The sequence below is a fragment of the Oreochromis aureus genome, linkage group 2, assembly GCF_013358895.1.
Source record: "Oreochromis aureus strain Israel breed Guangdong linkage group 2, ZZ_aureus, whole genome shotgun sequence".
Lineage (NCBI taxonomy): Eukaryota > Metazoa > Chordata > Actinopteri > Cichliformes > Cichlidae > Oreochromis > Oreochromis aureus.
In genome coordinates, this window is record NC_052943.1 from 34,580,875 (window position 1) to 34,602,528 (window position 21,654).

General features: G+C 43.1%; 1 protein-coding gene across 1 annotated transcript; it reads right to left on the reverse strand.

Moving 5' to 3' along the window:
* Positions 1–1,419: 1,419 nt before the first annotated feature.
* On the reverse strand, positions 1,420–10,833 carry LOC116335284 (magnesium transporter protein 1-like). Its single transcript, XM_031758938.2, has 10 exons — positions 10,676–10,833; positions 10,072–10,241; positions 9,873–9,990; positions 9,236–9,376; positions 8,953–9,093; positions 6,262–6,351; positions 5,581–5,644; positions 3,219–3,293; positions 2,792–2,882; positions 1,420–2,688 (listed from the first exon to the last, which is right to left on the reverse strand). Exons 1-10 carry the CDS (start codon positions 10,754–10,756, stop codon positions 2,673–2,675), a joined length of 987 nt encoding a protein of 328 aa, XP_031614798.1. The 5' UTR covers positions 10,757–10,833; the 3' UTR covers positions 1,420–2,672.
* Between the last annotated feature and the right edge of the window lie 10,821 nt (positions 10,834–21,654).

The following is a 21,654-nucleotide window of genomic DNA, read 5'->3' on the forward strand; positions in this document are numbered from 1 at the left end:
TGGCTTAGCCTTGAGAGTGCTTTGTGCTCACCACTCCCCCCAATGCACATTTTAACCACCAAGCTCTCACCAGATATACAAACCCATCCCATTCTTTCATTCCTGCAGACGACATGGAAGAAGGTGGCCGTGCTATTAAATTTTAACTCCCACCTCCATACTGAGGCCTCCATATGGCTCAATCCGAAACGCTGCATTAATAAGTCTCCGTTCTTCTGGAGGCTGTGGGTCCAGAGAGGGATACTTGTTCTTGGAGACCTGTATCAGGGGAGAATTCTCAAGTCCTTCAATGACCTTAAAGCGCAGTTTCAGTTGCCACAGAGTCAGTATTGCAGGTACCTGCAGCTCCGGCAGTTACTGCTCAAAACCTTTGGTTCTTCCTCCACGTCACCTCCAATCATCGAATATCTCAGCTACATCAAAAAACTCTTTGGTGGAGGTCGTGAAGCCTCTAATTATTACTCAATGCTTGTTAAGGGCACGAGTAACCACATGTGGTACCCGCCCTCCGATTAGCTTGGGAAGCTGACCTTGGTGTGGTTTTTACAGATCAGGAATGGACTACAATTTTGCAGAATAGTAAAAAGGTGTCCAGGGAACTTAGAACGAGACTAATCCAATTCAAATTATTACACCGAATTTACTGGTCGCCACACAGACTGTACAGGGCGAACCTCATACAGTCCCCTGAGTGTTGGAGATGTCAGACTGGGGTGGGCACACTGACCCATATGGTTTGGAGCTGTCCTAGAACCCAAATCTTTTGGACTGAGATACATGATTTTATCACATCAACTATACGATGGGATATTCCCTTTTCACCAAGACTATTCGTTTTGGGGGACCCATCACTCCTTAAACATGTTCCACTTAAGGCTGCTGAGTGGGTACAGACTGCACTGATGCTGGGCCGTAAACTCATCATCTCCCACTGGAAGCCCCCTTCCACCCCACCTGTCTCTGTATGGCATGTTCAACTAGGGAGACTCGCTGCACTAGAACAACTCTCATACAGACTTCTGAATAAAGCGGAGAGCTTCCACCAGAAGTGGGATCCATATCTGTTCAGAACAAAAGGATCAGACTAGAACTTAGAGTGAGATAGATATTGGAATTCTGACGAAGTATTCAGAGTGTGGCACGCAGCAAGACCCACGTAGTCAAGGCTGGCTATGGTTTTGGGTTTTTTTGTGTTGTTTTGTTTTTCCCCCTCAGTTTGGTTTTGTATTCTCTACTGTTCTGCTGATGTTTTGTTTCTCTTTAATGTGATGTGATCTGTATTTACAGTGGACTGTAGTGTTCTAAAATACAATAAAAAAAGAGTCTCAGTAAAGTCACTCTGCAGAGTCTGGTGGTGACACCACACACACACACACACACACACACACACACACACACACACACACACACACACAGATCCTCAGTTAAGACACTTTAATATCAGCAACAGTCAGCTCTGATCAAATATTCCCTCTTTGTTGAACTTGATAACGCAGCAACAACACACATTTAAAGCATAATACACACAATGCAACCTTCTCCCAGTCCTCATGTATACACACATAAAGACACATGAATCCCATCATGCTCTGCAAATAAGGCCCATTTGGAAAGAATTCCCAAATGTGAACAGTTAGCTTGACAACAAAGTATCAACATATTTTCATACAATCTGACATTTTTCATTTAAAAACAAAAGGGCTGTGATCACAGTAATAAGACACCAAAGATTACCTGATTATTGAATTTTACTGAACCATGTAATGAAAATAACTTCTGTTTCTACAGATCATATTTTACATGTGTGAGGGCCGTGATCCCGAAAACAGGTTTAGTGAAAACTCGGTTTGTTAACCCCAAACACAGGAAACACAGCTAACTTTAACAGTTCCTGGGGCAAATAGAGTGTAAATGTTAAATATCACATTTAAATTTAAATGTGGGTTTAAAATCAAGACTATGCTCTCTATTTACTGTTTGCCAAAGTGACTCCTGGTATCAGTATTTCTGAGCTCAGAGTTTATGGGGAAAGTTTAACAAGAACTACTTTCTCCAACACGATCTCTGTTCCTGTTAGCCTAACTGCAACAAAAGTGTACAAACTCAGTAAAAATCAAGCAGAGTATTACTAAAGGAGGGAAGTATTTGTATATAAAAAAGAAACGCGTAAGTGCACCAACAGATCCATATATGGGCTAAACTGATGTTTTAACAAAACCTTTTTAGTACAAATAGCACACAGAGTACTACTGCTGGATCCTAAGAGTCACAGCAACAACAGACTATAATGTCTGCTGAGGTCTTAGCAACAAGAACTAAACAGTCCTGACTCATGTCTGTACTTTAAGACAAAAACACAGCGGGAAATCTGCAGGTTAGAAATTAATCAAAAACAAACAATTTGGCCAAAGTTCGGACCAAGAAGACACCTTTTGGTACATGACTGTTCATGTTGCACAGCAGCGATCAGAGCTCTGTCGTTGGTAAAGGAACCACTTGTGATTTTGTAAAAGGCACCGTATGTATATGATGTACTGACTTTTATTAAACAGATCAGAGGACAAACCATGGCTTGGCAAACAGTTTTTCATCAAAGATGCTGTGGACAGCACCCTGCAGAACGGCTGACCTCTGACCTATACTTGCTTTGACTCTGGAGGAGCTGATCAGCACTAAGTCATCAGGAAGCTGCAACAGAGATGAGACAACTTTCAGTCAATACGATACAAAGCAGCATCTGAGCCAGTCACAGTGGATTAAACAGGAGAATCCAATATTAACGTGTTCGCACCTGTATGGATATCCATGGTACTTGGCTCGGAAGATCGACAGCAACCAACTGAAGAACAGCATAACTAGACCAATACCTGCAACACACATAACTGACACGCAGGGTTCTGCTATTATACCTCGTTATGCATGATGCAGACAAGTATACAAAGTCAGGGATGATGATTCACTGACTGGAATATCAGGTTTAGACAAGGTTAGGTTAGACACTTCTATCAAAAGTTATTATCTGGAAACTCTGGAGTGTTTTCTATATTCGTATAAGTACACAGATGCTCTAAGGTCAGAAGAACTTGGTAAACAGGATCATACACAGGAATGCACGTACAATTTAGATATTCTTATTGCTCTGTTGGAAAATGATCTTAGAAAACCTGAAGACACGAAGTGATCTGTGTGTGTGTGTGTGTGTGTGTGTATACACGTACTCTTTCTCTTTCCAATATCCATGTCTGAAGTAGCAGCTTCACACAGTAGAACTATTCCCATGGTAACAGCCGCATCTGACAGCTGGGTCAAGGGTTGAACAACGAGTTTATAGCATCCATCTACTCACAGCTAAGCTTTTACCTTATTGGTAACGAGGCCACCATTCACCCCAGAAATAAACACAGACAATGGGTACAAGAACCAAGACTGTGCCAGCATTTACAGAAGAATCTGGGAAACAGGAGTGTAAACAGCTTTGGAAACCTGAGCAGGTACAAAGGCCTGAGTCACTCAGACAGGGCCCAGCTGTGCTCTGTGTCAAAGTACCAGACTGGTACCTCCGGGAGAAAAATGTAATTAATTAAAAAATATATATACTCAGATATGAATCAATATTAAAATGTAACGGATTCATTTAATTTAAACTAATGTGCTGCATTCTGGCTTCCTGCAGGTGACAACCTCACACAGCACTGCTGCACACAGACAGAGCTCGTCCCTGAAAAAGCTTCTGCACACAGTGGCCCAAAATGACCAAGTGAAGAAAGTCTGCTGGAAATTCTTGCAAATGTATGCAAAATTAAAAACTCCAAACTATCACATGTAGATAAATATTTATTTGCCATGAAAGTCAAAGTTAAGCAGCTGTGTCCTGTTTCTGCTGCTTTACTATGTGACTGAGGTCCACCTGTGGTAAACTCAGCTGAGTGGATGTGATTAGGTAAGGCATACACTCGTCTCTGTGAGGTCCAAAAGCTGAGAGCTTGGTTTGTGCTCTGACATGCACCATCGAGTCCACGGAGTTGTCTGTAGACCAGGGGTGGGCAATTCCAGGCCCCGAGGGCCGGTGTCCCTGCAGGTTTTAGATGTGTCCTTGAACAACACAGCTGATTTAAATGGCTAAATTACCTCCTCAACGTTATCCAGAGGCCTGGTAATGAACCAATCATGTGATTCAGGTGTGTTGACCCAAGGTGAGATCTAAAACCTGCAGGATACCGGCCCTCGGGGCCTGGAATTGCCCACCCCTGCTGTAGACAGTAGTGAGACTTAGCTCTGGGTTAGTGTACAGAAAAACTTCTACAGCACTGAAGGTCTTAATGAGTGAGGTTTTCCCCATCATCAGTAAATGGAAGAATTTGGAACCACAAGGACTCTTCCCACAGCTGGCTGACTGATCGGGACAGAAGGGCCTTAGTAGCGACACCCCTGGGTAAAAGGCACAAGACAGCCCGTCAGGAGTTTGACCAAAGCCACCGGAAGGACTCTCAGACCAGGAACATACTTCTCTGATTAAACAGAGACTGAACTCCTGGCCTGAATCCCAAAGGTCATGTCTGGAGAAAAACGGGCACCACCTGGACGGTGCTATCCCTACAATGAAGCCTGGTGGTGGCAGCATCACAGTGTGAGGATAAACTTTGACAACAGAAACTGGGAGACTAGTCAGGGTCGAGGAAAGATGTATCCACAGACACGATGATGATAGCCACCTCCAGAGCACTCTGGACCTCAGACTGGGGGTAGGCTGAGCTTCCAATAGAACAAGGAGTGGGTGCAGGACCACTCTGTAAAATATTCTTGAGTGGCAGAGCAGGAGCCAAGATTTGAACGTGGCTGAATCCCTCTGGAGAGCTTTGAAAATGGCTGTGCACCAACACTTCAAATCTGATGGTGCTCGAGAGGTTTTGAAAGAAGAATGCTAAGAAGAAAGAGCTGCTAGCAAACTTTCATTTTTTCTGTGTGTAAAATTTTGAGGCAAAAAGTTTCTGTATTGGATTTTGGAATAACACAGGTGGTGCTCACACAGTTTGATGTGCTCAGAATCTAATTCAGAATAATATCGCACATAAAACTGAGAAAAATGAAAAAACTACAAAGGTGCTTTGTGTCACAGCTACACTGTGGACCGTGAACAGTGGAGACAGGCGTGCTGATCACAGCCTACTATTCTGTCAAACATGGATAAGTTAGACAACTAAAAGACATGGTTGAAATTCCCTGTGTCCCACTGGAAGGAGGCCCCGGGGCAGACCCAGGACATGCCCGAGAGATTATCTCTGACCTGGGAACACCTCGGCGTGTCCCTGGATAAGCTGCGGTGGCTGTGGAGAGGGAGGTCTTGGACTCGCAGCTTAGGCTGCTGCCTGCGCGATCTGGCCTCGCACAAGTGGCAGAAAACAGAATTTTTTAAAAAATGGTCCAATATGTTAAAAAGAAGATCATCTGTTTAGTAAATGGTTAAATGGTGCAGAGGGAAGCCATTATTATCCATGGAGGTTTGTTGAGCTGAAAGAGAAATGTGTGTGTTTAGTGGACACTGGCTATACAAGTGTTAATCTGCAGAAAGCTGAAGGATACTGAAGAGGAGGACGATGTGTGTCTCCGCCACGAACTGTGCCTGACTGCTGCCGTGGATGTAACTCTGAAAACACACAGTCACATCTCTCACTTTTCAAATCAATATATTTTCTTAGACTGGTCAAAATACAGTTATGGTCAAAAGACTACATACACTTAATGTGGCCATGAGTGTCATGGTAACCTCCTTTTACCAGCACACATCTTTAATAACCCATCACTGCTCTTTAACGAATATGAATTTATTTTGCATTTTCTCCACACAGGCTCACATCTTTTAATCTTTTAACACTGTTTCATTTCTCATTAGTGATCATTATTCACTACAACTTTATACTTCCTTTATTTTTATTGACTAGTACATATACGTGTATATATACACACGTACGTATGTACATACATACATACATACATACACATATGTGTGTGTGTGTGTGTGGCCATGTGTGGAATAAAGAAACTCCAAAATAAATTCAGCTCGACTCATTAAAGATGTGTGTCGTCCAATCATTCAGCATGGTAACATGCATTACATTCATGGTCATGATGATGTCATCTTCTGACCTCTTCAGTCAGCTTACAGTGGCACACGTCAGTTAAGCACGTTGTTAAATAGTTGTAGTAACTCTGTTGGAGCCAACATGTTACATTAGTGACATGAATGAACTGTATGTGTCTTACAACTTGTCCTGTGCTGGGGTTTTTGTGAGCATAAGGTGGTCCTCTGATGTGGTTCCACATCTGCCCTGAAGTCATGATCAGGACAAAGCACTGAAACACAAATAAAATGTGTAAAACACAAAGACGTATGAGCTGTTGGGTGTTTTATGTGAACAAAAACATCTAACTTGACTGTAAGAGTTTCACTTGTTCACACATTTTATCACAAAAAAACAAAACAAAGGAAACAGCTCTTCGGTTGTTTCCACCGTCTCCAGATTATTCCAGGCGAGTGTTATGATCACTATATATCAAATGTACAGATTTAACTGACAGCTGGTCCTTCCCAGCTCATCTGATTTACTGTACCAGTTACACTGAATCACATGCATCTATAGTACTGTGCAAAAGTCTTGAGCGCCGCCATTTCTTTATCTTTTGCTAACAAAACCAGAATATTGAATATTGAAATTGAATTGTAAACACAAGGTCATGCAGTATATAGTACATTTACACAAGTCTGTAGCATTCTAACGAGTCTGAAAGCCAATATTTTGTACAACCACCTTTATTTTTAAACGCAGTGTGATCTCTTTGTGTGATTTCTTTGCGTAATCTTCAGGACACATCAAGCCCTTCTTGGTACGTTAGCTGCATGTTGTTCAGTTCTCTGTCATGAAAATCATCTAATCTGTTACAATTTTAATGATACCCAGTGCTTTTTGCCCTTTTTATTGGAAAACTGGAGACTGTTTGCTTAATGTTATCAAACTTTTTACTCACATGTTGCTCCTAAATACGTTTGTATTACAGGTCTGTGTTTAGTCACACATGTCAGTGAAGCACACATGCTGTGTGTTAAACAAGGAACTGTTTGAATTACTCGATGAATTGTTGAAGCTCCATCTCTTTCTTTAACATTTCTAGACTCTTTATGTTGTTGTGACTTGCATGTTTGCATTTCTTGTTGGACATGAAACACTAAATGTATAAACTTGCACCATGGAGGCCTGCTCTTAAAAACAGACAGATTTAACCGTCTGAAGCTGGATTTAAGTGCTTAAAGTTTTAAAACTTGTCTAACGCCATCGTCTGGGGTGGTTGGTTGCTAAGCGACCTACATTAGTTTATGTTAGCTAAGTAGTAACAGAACCAATAAGTCAGTGGATTATAAGGAGAGTAAAATTAAAAATCTGTTTAAGGGGGTCGAGTTTGTGCTGTCACTGGCTGCAACAATGAGTTTTATGTTAAAACCAAGGACACACTGTCCATGTTCACACTGCAGAGGCACACAATCAGCTGTCAGAGCAGATCACAAAATGCAATCAACACTACTGAATGCAATCATACAGTCTCTCTTTTCCCACCTAAAACTAAACAGTTCACAGTTACAGGCACTACATGCACATCACACCACAAACATAACATGTTTCTTATTGAAACACAGTCATGTTTTCCCCACATCAACCTTTTTATCCTGCACGCGTGCTGATTGGATTCCTGTTCGTGCTTCACTAAGAAACACGTTTGTGACTTGATTAGCATGTAGAGCGAGTTATGTTGTGAAACAAACCGGTGCCTGCTCCTATCTCATTTTAATGAAGGAATTCTACGTATATGAGAATGCATTAATTACACACTGATCGATGTGTACTTTAACATTTACAATATTATTTTGTTCTACGAAATTAGAAAAAGATGCTGACATATCTAAGTGTTTGGCTAATAGCTCTTTGGGAGTCATCTTTTGGGGGAAATGTATGTATTTAGTAGGGGCGATCGTGGTTCAAGAGTTGGCAGTTCGTCTTGTAATCGGAAGGTTGCTGGTTCGAGGCCGGCTCGGACAGTCTCAGTCGTTGTGTCTTTGGGCAAGACACTTCACCTACCGCCTACTGGTGATGGCCAGAGGGGCCGATGGTGCGATATGGCAGCCTCGCTTCTGTCAGTCTGCCCCAGGGCAGCTGTGGCTACAACTGTAGCTGCCTCCACCAGTGTGTGAATGTGAGAGTGAATGAATAGTGGAATTGTAAAAGCGCTTTGAGGGTCTCGAGAAGCGCTATATAAATGCAATCCATTATTATTATTGCAACAGGCTGGTAGCAGCGAAGTGCTGGGATTATTGGATCATTCGTCTGTGTAGACACAACAGAGGTTAATCTTTTGAGCTAGATGCCCATTTTTTATACATAAGCCGGTGTTAAGTGCCTCAACAAGTCCTCTGAAAACTGTCAGGTACAAGTACTGAACCAAAAATGATTGAAAAAGCCGCCAGTGTCTAAAGAAACCCTGAAACAAAAAAGACAGCTCGGAGAACTGAAAGCCACTTTAAAACAATTAAAAGAAAGTCTGGCTTTATGGAAGCAAAACAAAGTCAAGACTTCTGCACACTAATGTAGAAAACAGTTCTTACAGTAACTGTGGAGAAAAGCGCCCACAGGGGAACTACACCTGCTACAGCAGATCTGCTTTGTTTTTGTCTAGTTTGTAGGGTGACTTGTATTGAGCCACAGATAATGTGCACACCCATGTATACTGTCACATTTCACAACACTATAAGGCTATCTGACATGCTTTTGGACACGGTGTGGAGATGGACGACAGAAGATTTTGATCTTCTTTTTTTTTTTACTTGGATCACCAGAGAAAAAACAAATAAGCTTGGCTGAACACTAAGCATTTAAGCATGTATGTGTATATGATGGTAGTTTTTACCAGTGCGGAGAAGGCCCAGACATTTGTGTTAAAGAGAAACTCTAAATTGTGTCTTCGTAGATATGCAAGTCCACCAATCACAGCCAGAAGGAATCCCAGCAGGAGAGGCCCTGCATAGTTGGGAGGACGAATGACACGGATCTGAAACACACAAACATGAGAGTAGACTTCAGAGGCTCTCACCATGCCCGTGTTTGATTGTGTTCGTTTGTTTTAATTAGAAGTCTGAATTTATTTTATTGCAAACATCTTCACTGATCTCATTGAAACGTTTGACACTTACTTGTACATCAGTTCTGTCTGCCACCCATCTAGCCAGCTGCTCAGCCGCGAAGCCTCGGACCTGGAGCTCATATGTATCAGACCTTCGAGGTTTTCCTTTGGATGGGAAATGGAGGAATGTTGGGGCAGAATTCATATTCAGCTGAAAATACAGAGACAATCAGAAGATTAGATATGTGTAGTGATGGGATTTAACAAGTTAGACTCCTCTGGGATGTCTGATTAAATGTAATCAAATATGTTCTAATATTTATCATCTTTTACTTTGGACTACAGACAAAGGTACAGAGCGAACATGCAAACACAACAGGGAAACAGCCCAGGGGTTGAACACTGCACACATTTTTAGGTCAACTAAATTTGTTTAAACAAATGTATTGTACAAAACAAAAGTGTGATAATATTAAAATAACAGAAGCAGTCTGTGGTCTAACAATTCATTTTAATAAAAAGGTGCTCCAGTACAGCTATTGTTGAATGATTTTATGAAGAAAAAACATGTTTTCATTAAACCAAATGAGTGCCAGCATTAAATTATAATAAAATTACGAAGTCTCTCTAAGATTACTTCATTATATATACAGAAGTTGGCCTGACAGATGTTTTTAAATGCATGAAAACAGAATAAAATGTCTCACCATCTGAAATACATCTGATCCTTCATCAAAGTCAACAGACGCAAAAAAGACTTTATTGGTAAAGGCAGAAGAAAAACGCCAGGAGTTAGCCAACACCTGGAACTCTTCGTCAGCTTGCCTGAAAAGGAAACATGTTTTAAAGTCACAAATCCAAGCTGGAATAAAAGCAGTGCATGCTCTTCCTGTTGCTACTTGTTACCTGCACACTCCACATTGTCTCTGTGGCTGCAGTGCTGTAAACATGATGACCACTGAGTAGTTTCTAGGGGGAGCCTTGACAAAACGACGAAACTTATCTCCATTCATTTTGATGACTGACCGTTTGGAGGCCCACTCCATCATCTGCGTCACCTTCTCTGACAGCAGAGTCTACACACACACAAAGACACCAACAACTGCTAAAGCTCCAGTAGCAAAAACAAACGTCTTTCTATTGTCTATGCATTTTATTTTCGTTCAGTTAAACGCGCCCTTGTGGCGTTAGAATAAAGGTAATTAATGTTTAATTCATTTCCGGTTCAATAACGCCCAGTCAAGTTTACAACCAGTAGTTGGGTTAGTCGGAGCTAACAACTGTGATCAAACTAATGCTGTCTGATGAAATTAGCATGTTATTTAAGCTACTGCTGTAACTGCTAAAACTACTTTAGATAATGAGTAACTGGGCTCTTTCTAGCAGCTGTTAGCTTAAGCTAGCTACCAAGAATGATGCGGAAACAGACGACGTGCAACTTTGACGAAGTTGGAAAAACTCCCTCCAAAGTTTAACAACTTTCTTGGCTATACACCACTGAAGACATCACCTCTTTCTTCTTCTGCGCCTCAGCGGGTTCATAGAAGAAGACAGCGAGAAGAAGCAGCGAAGTCAAAACTTTTCCTAACATTCTGCTGCACTATCCACACTACTACCAAACACACGCGCGCGCGCTCGCGAACACGCGATAATATCCTGTCAGCTTTCCATTGGTCACATCTCAGCCAATCACACAGAGAGCAGTCCTTCCTTCTGGTTTCTCTCTTCTTCGTTTCAAAACCGTTTTGAAACAAGCTGCACATTGCCGCCACCTACAGCTGTGCTGCAGAGCGAAGTACCTGGAGTAAGGATACCTCAAAACAGCATTCCTACGTACGAATTTCTCCGTACTTCTGATGTAATCCACTGACGAGTTTAGTGTGCTGTTACCTAATCAATAATAGGGAATAGGAAATATTCTGCAAACGTTCGCTAGCTAGCCGACTTTGTAGACGTGACGCAATGTGTGTACAAAAGTTAGGATACGGTTGCCTTTGGTAAAGACTGCAGTTCGTGGGACAATCCACAACCTTCCCCATAACTTCAGTTTCACCGCTCGGCTTAACTCTATCGCCGGTGCGTATACTCACGACACCGCGTCCCGTTTTCCTGTCACCGCCACAGTTTTCGGCAGCGGTTCCAGCTGTCGCAGCTCCCGGAAAGTTAAGCCTAACAACATCATTATTAGAGGTTCATGCGTCATGTCCCCTTCAAGCGATAAATAATATACAGATCAAAAAAGAGGTGAAGTATCTGGGTATTGTAATTTGTAAGGATAAGACATCAACAGAAAATAAGAATATCTGTACCAATATAGAAAAGTGTAAGTCAATTTTGAACAGGTGGCTGCAAAGGGACATAACTCTGTTTGAGAGAATCTTGCTAACCAAAATGGACAGTCTATCCAGACTAATCTATCCAGCCTTTTCTCTGCCCATATCTCCAAAACTGATTAAATCTATAAATAATCTTAATTTTAGATTCATATGGAGGAACAAATGTCATTATATAAAGAAAAATGATATGATTAAGAATTATGAAGAGGGTGGGGCTAATGCCATTGACTTTGATGTTATGAATGGTGTACTAAAATTGAAATGGTTAAGATCTTTCATTAGGAACAAAAATTCCTTTTGGAACATTATTCCCAATTTGATTTTTGGCAAAATGGGTGGAATAGACTTTTTGTTACGCTGTGACTTTGATTGCAGTTCGTTACCTGTTAAACTCTCAGCTTTCCATCAGCAGGCCCTTCTGTACTGGAAATTAATCTATAAACATAACTTTACTCCTCACAATACCCCTATATGGAACAACAGGTATATCCGTTTGTGTAGGAAATCTGTGTACATGGATGAATGGAGATCTAAAGGGATTTGGGCTGTAGCTCATTTTATGGATGAGAATGGGGTCTTATTAAAACATGAGACGTTTTGTGAGAAATTTGATGTAAGATGTACTGCTAAGAGATATAAATCCTTAATAAAAGCCATCCCAGTCCCTTTGAGATCAATGATAAAAGAAGATATTGTGCACTCTAAAATTTCTCCTGGACTGAGGCAGCTCTGCATAGCTGGAGTTGAATTTGATGACAGCAGGTTTACAAACAAGGTGATCAGGAATATTTTGATAAATGAAATTTGCCCTAATCCGGTTAAAAGAAATTATATCCTTAAAGAATTTGAGTCCATGGAGGTTAAGGCGATAAGAAAAAGTATATTTCACTTCCTCTTTCCCTAAAGTAAAAGAGGTTCACTTTAAAATCATTAATGAGGTTTATCCAACCAATGGATTCTTAAGACGGAAATTTAACTTAGATGTGAACGCCTGCACATTTTGTGAAAATGATATTGAAAGTCTGAATCACTTGTTTTTCTACTGTGAGTCAGTGCACTCCTTCTGGACTGACATGTGGAGCTGGCTACAGTCCAGGAGAATTCAGTTACCACATTTGACGATGACAGTAATAAAATTTGGAATACTTGCTGAGAATGCAGATTTTGACTTGTTGATTAGGACGTTTTTGTTAATGGGAAAATTTTTTATTCATAAATGTAGATATTTTAAAGCTAAACCATGTATAAACAGATGGCTGAATGACTTTAAACTCTGGGCTAAATCGCTAAAACTTGTGAATAATAAGAAAGCTCATAAGCTTGTTGTTTTATTTAACGAGTTTGATCTATGTTAAAAAAAAAAAAAAAGAAGAAACCTCCCTATGTTATAATCATGACGGCCCTTTTTTGCTCATGGTATTTTTTGCCTTTGGTTCAAATCCTTCATTGATTGTTCTCTCTTTTTGTAGCTTTGGGTTTATTGTTTTTTTTTGTTTTTTGTTTTTTTTTTTGTTTTTTTTCTTGCTATATTGCTCAACCGAGGATGTTACATATTGAGATTAAGGATTGTGCCTTGTATGTTATACTATCTGTAAATAAAGTTCTTAAAAAAAAAAGAAGGTTCATGCGTCATAAAATATAGTGTCACACAACTCTGAATATTATACAAACAGTTTTCAGCATTTAACCAATTATTTTCTCGTCTTATTTTTGTGTTTTATTGCGGCAGCAATAAAGATGTCTGTTACCTACACTCTGACCAACAATTAGTTGACATTAAACTGCCTAAATCAATCGTTTTTAGTCAAGGTGAAACTATATTTTTAATTTATATTAACATAGAATCTTAAATTATGCATTAGATAAATCAAGTTTACAATAGTACTCTTTACTCAAAATCATTAGTAAAATAATTCTATAAAACTTAAACATAATTTTTATCAATACTTAAAATAATCTTTTGTACAACTGTCTTTTCTTGTACTTTAATTGTACTATTTTTATTTGTTACTATTGTATTAAAATACTCTTAAACCAACCATTCAAAACGAAAAGAAAAGACAGTGACAGTATATCCAGGGAGGATCCACCCTGGCACGCAAACATGCAAACCCCACACAGAAAGGCCCAGGTGTGTGAAAGGTGTGAAAGTGTTTGCTCCATTCCTGATTGGTTTTGTATTTGTAAACACAAAATGCAAGTGAGAGTCATAATCTAGTGATGGGTAAAGCGAGGCCTTGTTAAACATTTAAAACATTTGTGTCACAATTGTATCGATTCTTCGAAACAACATCTCCACAGTGACACCTGCTCGCCAATGTTCCCTCTAATGTTTCATGTGTCTGAGCGAACACACAAACTCCCTGAGCATCCCTTGGACCACTGTGAGCGACATCAGACGTGTGCACTGTGGTCACGCCAGCATCTAATCCATCCAAGTTACATGGTTTATTAAAATAATCAAATTGCAACATTACATTTATTTTAGACTACTTTTAATTAACTGCTTTAGCCCACTTACAATGAAAATGTAAAAAATCCTGTTCATGACCTGTGTAGTATGTTAACACTATTGGAAGTAAAAATAACTTGAACTCCAATTTTGAAAACACAACTTTCTTTTTTTTTTTCCATAAAGCTCTGACTTGTATTATGAGTCTGTGGTCTGGGAGAGAGTCTGTAACTCTGTCTGCAAAATACAGCATATAATGACCAATGTTGGGCAATTAATTATATAGTTACTACTTCAAAAAAGTAACTCAGTTTGGCAAACAACAAAGTTTTTTGCAGCTATTTATTTTTTTAATGCAGCCAAGGCGTTTTTAAATAAACATTTCAAACTATTTACAGAACAATCAGCTGTTCTGCATCAAATCTGATGCCACACAAATTATTTGTGCCGCTCCAAAAAATAATTTCTGTCCATCCATCCATCCATCCATCCATCCATCCATCCATCCATCCATCCATCCATCTTCATCCGCTTTATCCGAGGCCGGGTCACGGGGGCAGCAGCCTAAGCAGAGAAGCCCAGACCTCCCTCTCCCCAGCCACCTCCTCCAGCTTATCCGGGGAACACCAAAGCGTTCCCAGGCCAGCCGAGAGATATAATCTCTCCAGCGTGTCCTGGGTCTGCCCTGGGCCTCCTCCCGGTGGGACATGCCCGAACACCTCACCCAGGAGGTGCCCAGGAGGCATCCTTGTCAGATGCCCGAACCACCTCAACTGGCTCCTTTCGATGTGGAGGAGCCATGGCTCTACTCTGAGCCCCTCCCGGATGGCCGAACTTCTCACCCTATCTCTAAGGGAGAGGCCAGCCACCCTTCGGAGGAAGCTCATTTCTGCCGCTTGTATCCGCGATCTCGTTCTTTCGGTCACTACCCACAGCTCGTGGCCATAGGTGAGGTAGGGACGTGGATCGACCGGTAAATTGAGAGCTTCGCTTTTACACTCAGCTCCCTCTTCACCACGACGGACCGGTGCAGCGTCCGCATCACTGCAGCCGCAGCACCAATCCGTCTGTCGATCTCTGGCTCCCTTCTCCCATCACTCGCGAACAAGACCCGAGATACTTGAACTCCTCCACTTGGGGCAGGAACTCATCCCCGACCCGGAGTGGGCACTCCACCCTTTTCCGGCTGAGAACCATGGCCTCAGATTTGGAGGTGCTGATCCTCATTCCCGCTGCTTCACACTCGGCTGCGAACCGTTCCAGTGCGAGCTGGAGGCCTTCACCTGATGAAGCCAACAGAACCACATTATCCATAAAAAGCAGAGATGAGATTCTGAGGCCACCGGCGAAAGCCCTCCGCCACTTGGCTGCACCTAGAAATCCTGTCCATAAAATTATGAACAGAACCGGTGACAAAGGGCAGCCCTGGCGGAGCCCATCACCCACCGAAGCGAGTCCGACTTATTGCCGGCAATGCGAACCAAACTCTTGCAACGGTTGTATAGGGATCGAATGGCCCGTAGCAATGGGCCAGACACCCCATACTCCCGCAACACCTCCCACAGGACACCCCGAGGGACACGGTCGAATGCCTTCTCCAAGTCCACAAAACACATGTAGACTGGTTGGGCAAACTCCCATGCACCCTCAAGTATCCTTGAGAGGATAAAGAGCTGGTCCAGTGTTCCGCGACCAGGGCGAAAACCGCATTGTTCCTCCTGTATCCGAGGTTCGACTAGCGGATCGAACTCTCCTTTCCAGCACCCTGGCATAGACTTTCCCAGGAGGCTGAGGAGTGTGATCCCCTGTGGTTGGAACAAACCCTCCGGTCCCCCTCTTAAAGATGGGGACCACCACCCCGGTCTGCCAGTCCAGGGTACTGCCCTGATCTCCACGCAACATTGTAGGGCGTGTCAACCAGGACAGCCCTACAACATCCAGAGCCTTCAGGAACTCGGGCGGACCTCATCAACACCAGGGCTCTGCCACCAAGGAGTTGTTTAACTGCCTCAGTGACCTCGCCCCTGGAAATTGGCGGGTCATTCCCTCATCCCCAGACTCTGCTTCCTCCTCGGAAGACGTGTCAGTGGGATTAAGGAGGTCCTCAGTATTCCTTCCACCGCCTGACAATTTTCTCAGTCGGCGTCAGCAGCGCTCCGCCAGCACTATACACAGTGCAGGTAGAGCACCGCTTTCCCCTCCCGAGACGCCTGACGGTTTGCCAGAATCTCTTCGAGGCAGTCCGAAAGTCTTTTTCCATGGCCTCTCCGAACTCCTCCCACACCCGAGTTTTTGCTTCAGCCACTGCCCGAGCCGCATTCCGCTTGGCCTGTCGATACCTGTCGGCTGCTTCCGGAGTCCCACAGGCTAACCAAGCCCGATAGGGACTCCTTCTTCAGCCTGGTGGCTCCCTTCACCTCTGGTGTCCACCATTTGGTTCGGGGGTTACCACCACGGCAGGCACCAACCACCTTGCGGCCGCAGCTCACTGCAGCAGCTTCTGCAATGGAGACGCTGAACATGGTCCATTCGGACTCAATGTCCCTAGTCTCCCTCGGAATGCTGTTGAAGCTCTGCCGGAGGTGTGCGTTGAAGATCTCACGGACTGGGGCCTCTGCTAGACGTTCCCAGCACACCCTCACTACACGTTTAGGTGCACCGGGTCTGTCCAGCGTCCTCCCCGCCACCTGATCCAACTCACCACCAGGTGGTGATCAGTTGACAGCTCAGCCCCTCTCTTTACCCAAGTGTCCAGAACATATGGTCGCAGGTCTGGTGATACGATTACAAAATCGATCATCGACCTGCGGCCTAGAGCATCCTGGTGCCACGTGCACTTATGGACACTCTTATGTTCGAACAAGGTGTTCGTTATGGCCAAACTGTGATTTGCACAGAAGTCCAATAACAAAACACCACTCGGTTCAGATCAGGGAGGCCGTTCCTCCCAATCACGCCCCTCCAGGTCTCGCTGTTGTTATCCACGTGAGCATTGAAGTCTCCCAGCAGGACAACAGAGTCTCCAGATGGGGCACCTTCCAGCACCCCCAGGGACTCTAAGAAGGCTGGGTACTCTGAACTGCCACTCGGCGCATAAGCGCAGATGACAGTCAGGACCCGTTCCCGACCCTAAGGCGCAGGGAACAAACCCTCTCATCCACCGGAAAAACCCCAACGTACCAGCAGCAAGCCGAGGGATATTAGAATACCCACCCCAGCCCGCCGCCTCTCACCAGGGGCAACTCCAGACTGAGACAGAGTCCAGCCCCTCTCCAGGAGACTGGTTCCAGAGCCCAAGCCATGTGTAGAGGTGAGCCCGACTATATCTAGCCGGTACCTCTCAACCTCACGCACTAACTCAGGCTCCTTCCCCACCAGAGAGGTGACATTCCATGTCCCTATTGCCAGTCTTGGCAGCCGGGATCAGTCCGCCAGGGCCTACGCTCCTGGCCGCCGCCCAGCACACAATGCACCCGAACCCTATGGCGCCTCCTGCGGGTGGTGGGCCTGCGGGAGGATGGGCCCATGCCTCCTCTTCGGGCTGTGCCCGGCCGGGCCCCATGGACTAAGGCCCGGCACCAGACGCCGCTCGGGCACCCTCCCGGGCCTGGCTCCAGGGCGGGGCCCCGTAACCCTATCCCGGGCAGGGTAAACTGTTCCCTCGATATTCTCTTCATAAGGGTCTTCTGAATCGCTCTTTGTCTGGACCCTCACCCAGGACCAATTTGCCATGGGAGACCCTACCAGGGGGCAAAAGCCCCCAGACAACATAGCCCCTGGGATCCCTGGGACACACAAACCCCTCCACCACGATAAGGTAGCGATTCACGGAGAGGAATCGCTCGAATCGCTCGAATTTCTGTCCACTATGAGATAAAGGAGAACAACAGCCTGATACCTGCAGGCCTGACAACAGGAGATGTATCACTGCTGTAACACCTGTAACATTCAGCAGCCGCCTCATTGTTCTGACACACACAGCAAAACTATTGACTACACTACACACTAACTACACACTAACTACACACTAACTACACAAGATTTGCGCTAAACGTCTCAAATCTCTCACATCTCAGAACACCGCCACCTCCTAAAACTTCCCCGTTTCTTAACAACTAGATGCCACGTTGCCATATCATTTTTGATTGGTCGACATGGTGCTTTTTTCGACCAATAGGAAAGGGTGGGAGGGGTTTGTTTAGTTTTTGCTCACAGGCTTTCGAGCGTTTTTCCTTATAAAACGCCGTTTTACGTTTCTTCCCGCAGTAAATATAAACAACGACAGTATTCAGGAAGAAAACCAAACATTGCAGATATTTTTATCATAACTCTGGTTTTACGTGGCCGATCAACACAATTTAAAAACTGGTATAAAGTCCACACTTTCTCCGTCAGTTGTTCCGTCTGTCCTGCTCACATCTCCAATGGTTGGACACGTTGTCATTAACGTGGCTTCAGTGCACATCAGCCAGGCCGCTTTGCTAGCATGATTGGCGAATGTGAATATACGAATGTGAATCGCATCATTGGCTGGACTATAGGATAAGGTGGCATCGTTCTAATCCCATACAGGAGCAGCCAGTCACTCACTGACTAACACTGCAAAACAGAATTGTCAAAGTTTTAATTTTAATTTCAATTCAGGTTAGATTTTTTTTGTGCGCAACGCAGATTTTCTGTGCGCAATTGCGCACGTGCGCAGTTTAGAGGGAACATTGCTGCTCGCCAATTTGGCTATTGCCACATGTCGATAATGCTATTCTGCGAAAAAATGAGGCAGACAACAAAGCAACTTATAATACCAGACTGTCAGTAATGGTGATCAGTACATCTGTTGGCTAAATCCTTGTACAAACAATGCAAGAAAAATATTGAGACTGTTAAAGACAGCAGGCTCTGATTGTCATAAACAGTGTGCTTCAACAAACTGATCCCTCTGTTTACATTCGTGTTGCTGAGCAACCGCTGGACCATGAAGAAGCTCCTTTATCCTCCCGTGGATGTTTTATCTTGTAACACCGGCAGGATGTTAGAGTGAGGATGTGATGCAGCAAATAACATTTTTTGTTGAAAGTAGACAACATTTTTTTACAAATGTGTGTATAAGAAATAGCAGAGGTGGTATCAAAAATATAATTCAGTAATTACAAATGATTCTGCTTCATTAAAAAAAGGAATCCTGGTACCTCGCAGGTACGCCACCTGTCCCAGCTGGTGTGAAGCACACCAAAACCTTGTTCAGTCGTAGCCATGTGATCTGGATGTTTTAAACCACGCTTCTGACCAGTGTTTCGAAGCAACCGTGCTTCAGAAGCAGTGTCGAAACGTCTGTTCCCATCCCTAACATTATCCACAAATGGTAGAAACATAGAACAGTGGTGAACCTTCACAGGAGTGGCCGGCAGACCAAAATTACCCAAGAGAAGACTAATCCAAGAGGTCAACCCAGAACAACATGTAAAGAACTGCAGGCCTCAGTTAAGGTCAGAGTTAAGGTCAGAGTTCATGGGTGGAAATGGCTCGCATGGCAGAGTTCCAAGATGAAAAGCACAAAAGAAATAAAGATTTTCTCGGTTTTGCCAGAACACATCTTGATGATCCCCAAGAATGACAAATGCACAACATTTGTCCAGAAGTATAATTAGATATGGGGCAAGCACAGAAGCAGCCAAGATCAGGTCAGCTGACAGTCTGCTTAGATTCTTTATATTCTCTATGTCTTTTTATTCAGATATGGAAACAAGTGTTTTCAATGCTTTGAGGGAAATCATGTATATTTAAGCTTTCTGAAGGTTAAAAACTGCCCTGTGTATGCTATTTTATGTGAGTTCTTCAATCCTTTAATCTCTGCAGTGGAGGTTAGGGTTATATTGATATCAACATCAGCACAAGTACCAGTTACAGTAGCTACTTTTGTCAGATGTACAGCAGGTTCAAAAGTACCAGAGACCATTAACATTATTTCCTGCATGATGTAAAATAACAAGCATCTGTTCTAATGTCATTGGTGTAAAAGAGGAATGTGGGAGCTGCAGGCTAGTTTATCAAATCTGCAAAGTTTTGGGGGTCAAACAAGAAACAAAATCAATATGGTGACTGCAAAGGCATGAGGTTGTGAATATTAAAAAATGTAAGTCTCGTTAAGTCTTTTAGGGCATGTTGCTACCACCTTGGAAAGTGTAGACACTGTAATTTTTGTACAAAATAGCTCTTTCTGTGTTGGGGTGATGGATTGAACAGTGCTCTGTGAGATGTTTTCATAACCTGACCCTGCTTTAAACTTCTCCACATTTTCATCCCCGACATCTCAGATGGGTTCCTTGGTCTTAAAAGTTCTGTTTGATAGTCTCGGGTGCTTGGTATCGAGTATTACTTCTCCTGTCTCATCAGACTTGTTCCCTTCTGTTTTCCTTGGTGTCCTATAGTGGTTAGGGCAATCGTGGCAATCGTGGCTCAAGAGTTCGCAGTTTGTCTTGTAATCGGAAGGCCGATTGAAACACATGCTGGGCCTCTCTGGTGCTGTACACAACTGGTTCACTTCCTATCTCTCAGACAGAACTTTTATGGTGTGTATGGATACATGCTCCTCTAAGATCCATAAAATGACATGTGGTGTGCCTCAAGGGTCGGTTTTAGGCCCTGTACTTTTTAATTTGTATATGCTCCCTCTTGGCGGTGTCATCAGGAGGCATGGAGTGAATTTCCACAGTTACGCTGATGACACTCAGCTGTACATCTCCGTGTCTCCTGACGACACCAGACCAATGGATGCCCTTTTTAACTGTATTCTAGATATAAAATCTTGGATGGCAGAAAACTTTTTACAGCTTAACCAGGACAAAACTGAAGTTTTAATCATCGGTCCTGAGGCTCAGAGAGAGAAACTCCTGTCTAAATTACAGGCATTTTCACTATGTCCTTCGCTACAAGTGAAAAACCAGGGTGTTATTTTTGACTCTGAGCTTGGTTTTATCCCACATATTAAACACGTAACCAAAATTGGATTTTATCATCTAAAAAATATAGCCAGAGTCCGCCCTATTCTCTCTCGGGCCAACACGGAGATGCTGATGCATGCTTTTATTACCAGTCGCATTGATTATTGTAATGCCCTGCTCTCTGGTCTCCCCAAAAAGAATATTTCACCCTTACAACTTTTACAAAACTCTGCAGCTCATGTGCTGACGAAGACCAGAGGGTGGGCCCACATTACACCGGTGTTAGAATTACTGCATTGGCTCCCCGTGTGTTTCAGGATCGATTTTAAAGTTCTTTTATTGGTTTTTAAATGTCTTAATGGTCTTGGGCCGCCTTATCTTTCAGATCTGCTTTTACCGTATGAACCCTCGCGGACCCTGAGGTCCTCTGGTACTGGCCTTTTGATTGTCCCTAAAGTCAGGACACATACTCACGGAGAGGCAGCTTTTCAGTGGTTCGGTCCTCGACTGTGGAACAGCCTGCCGGAGGAGCTCAGGGCCACAGAGAACGTTCATGTTTTTAAGAACAGGCTCAAGACCCACCTTTTTAATTTAGCTTTTAACTAACGCTTATTTATTTTATGCTTATTTATTCTATCCTGTTATTCTATTTATATTAATTTACTTTTATCTAATATTTATTGATTTTATTCTTATTCATTTTTTATCTTCTTACTCTGTTTATACTTATATTTATATTGTATCCCATTCTTATTTATTTTAT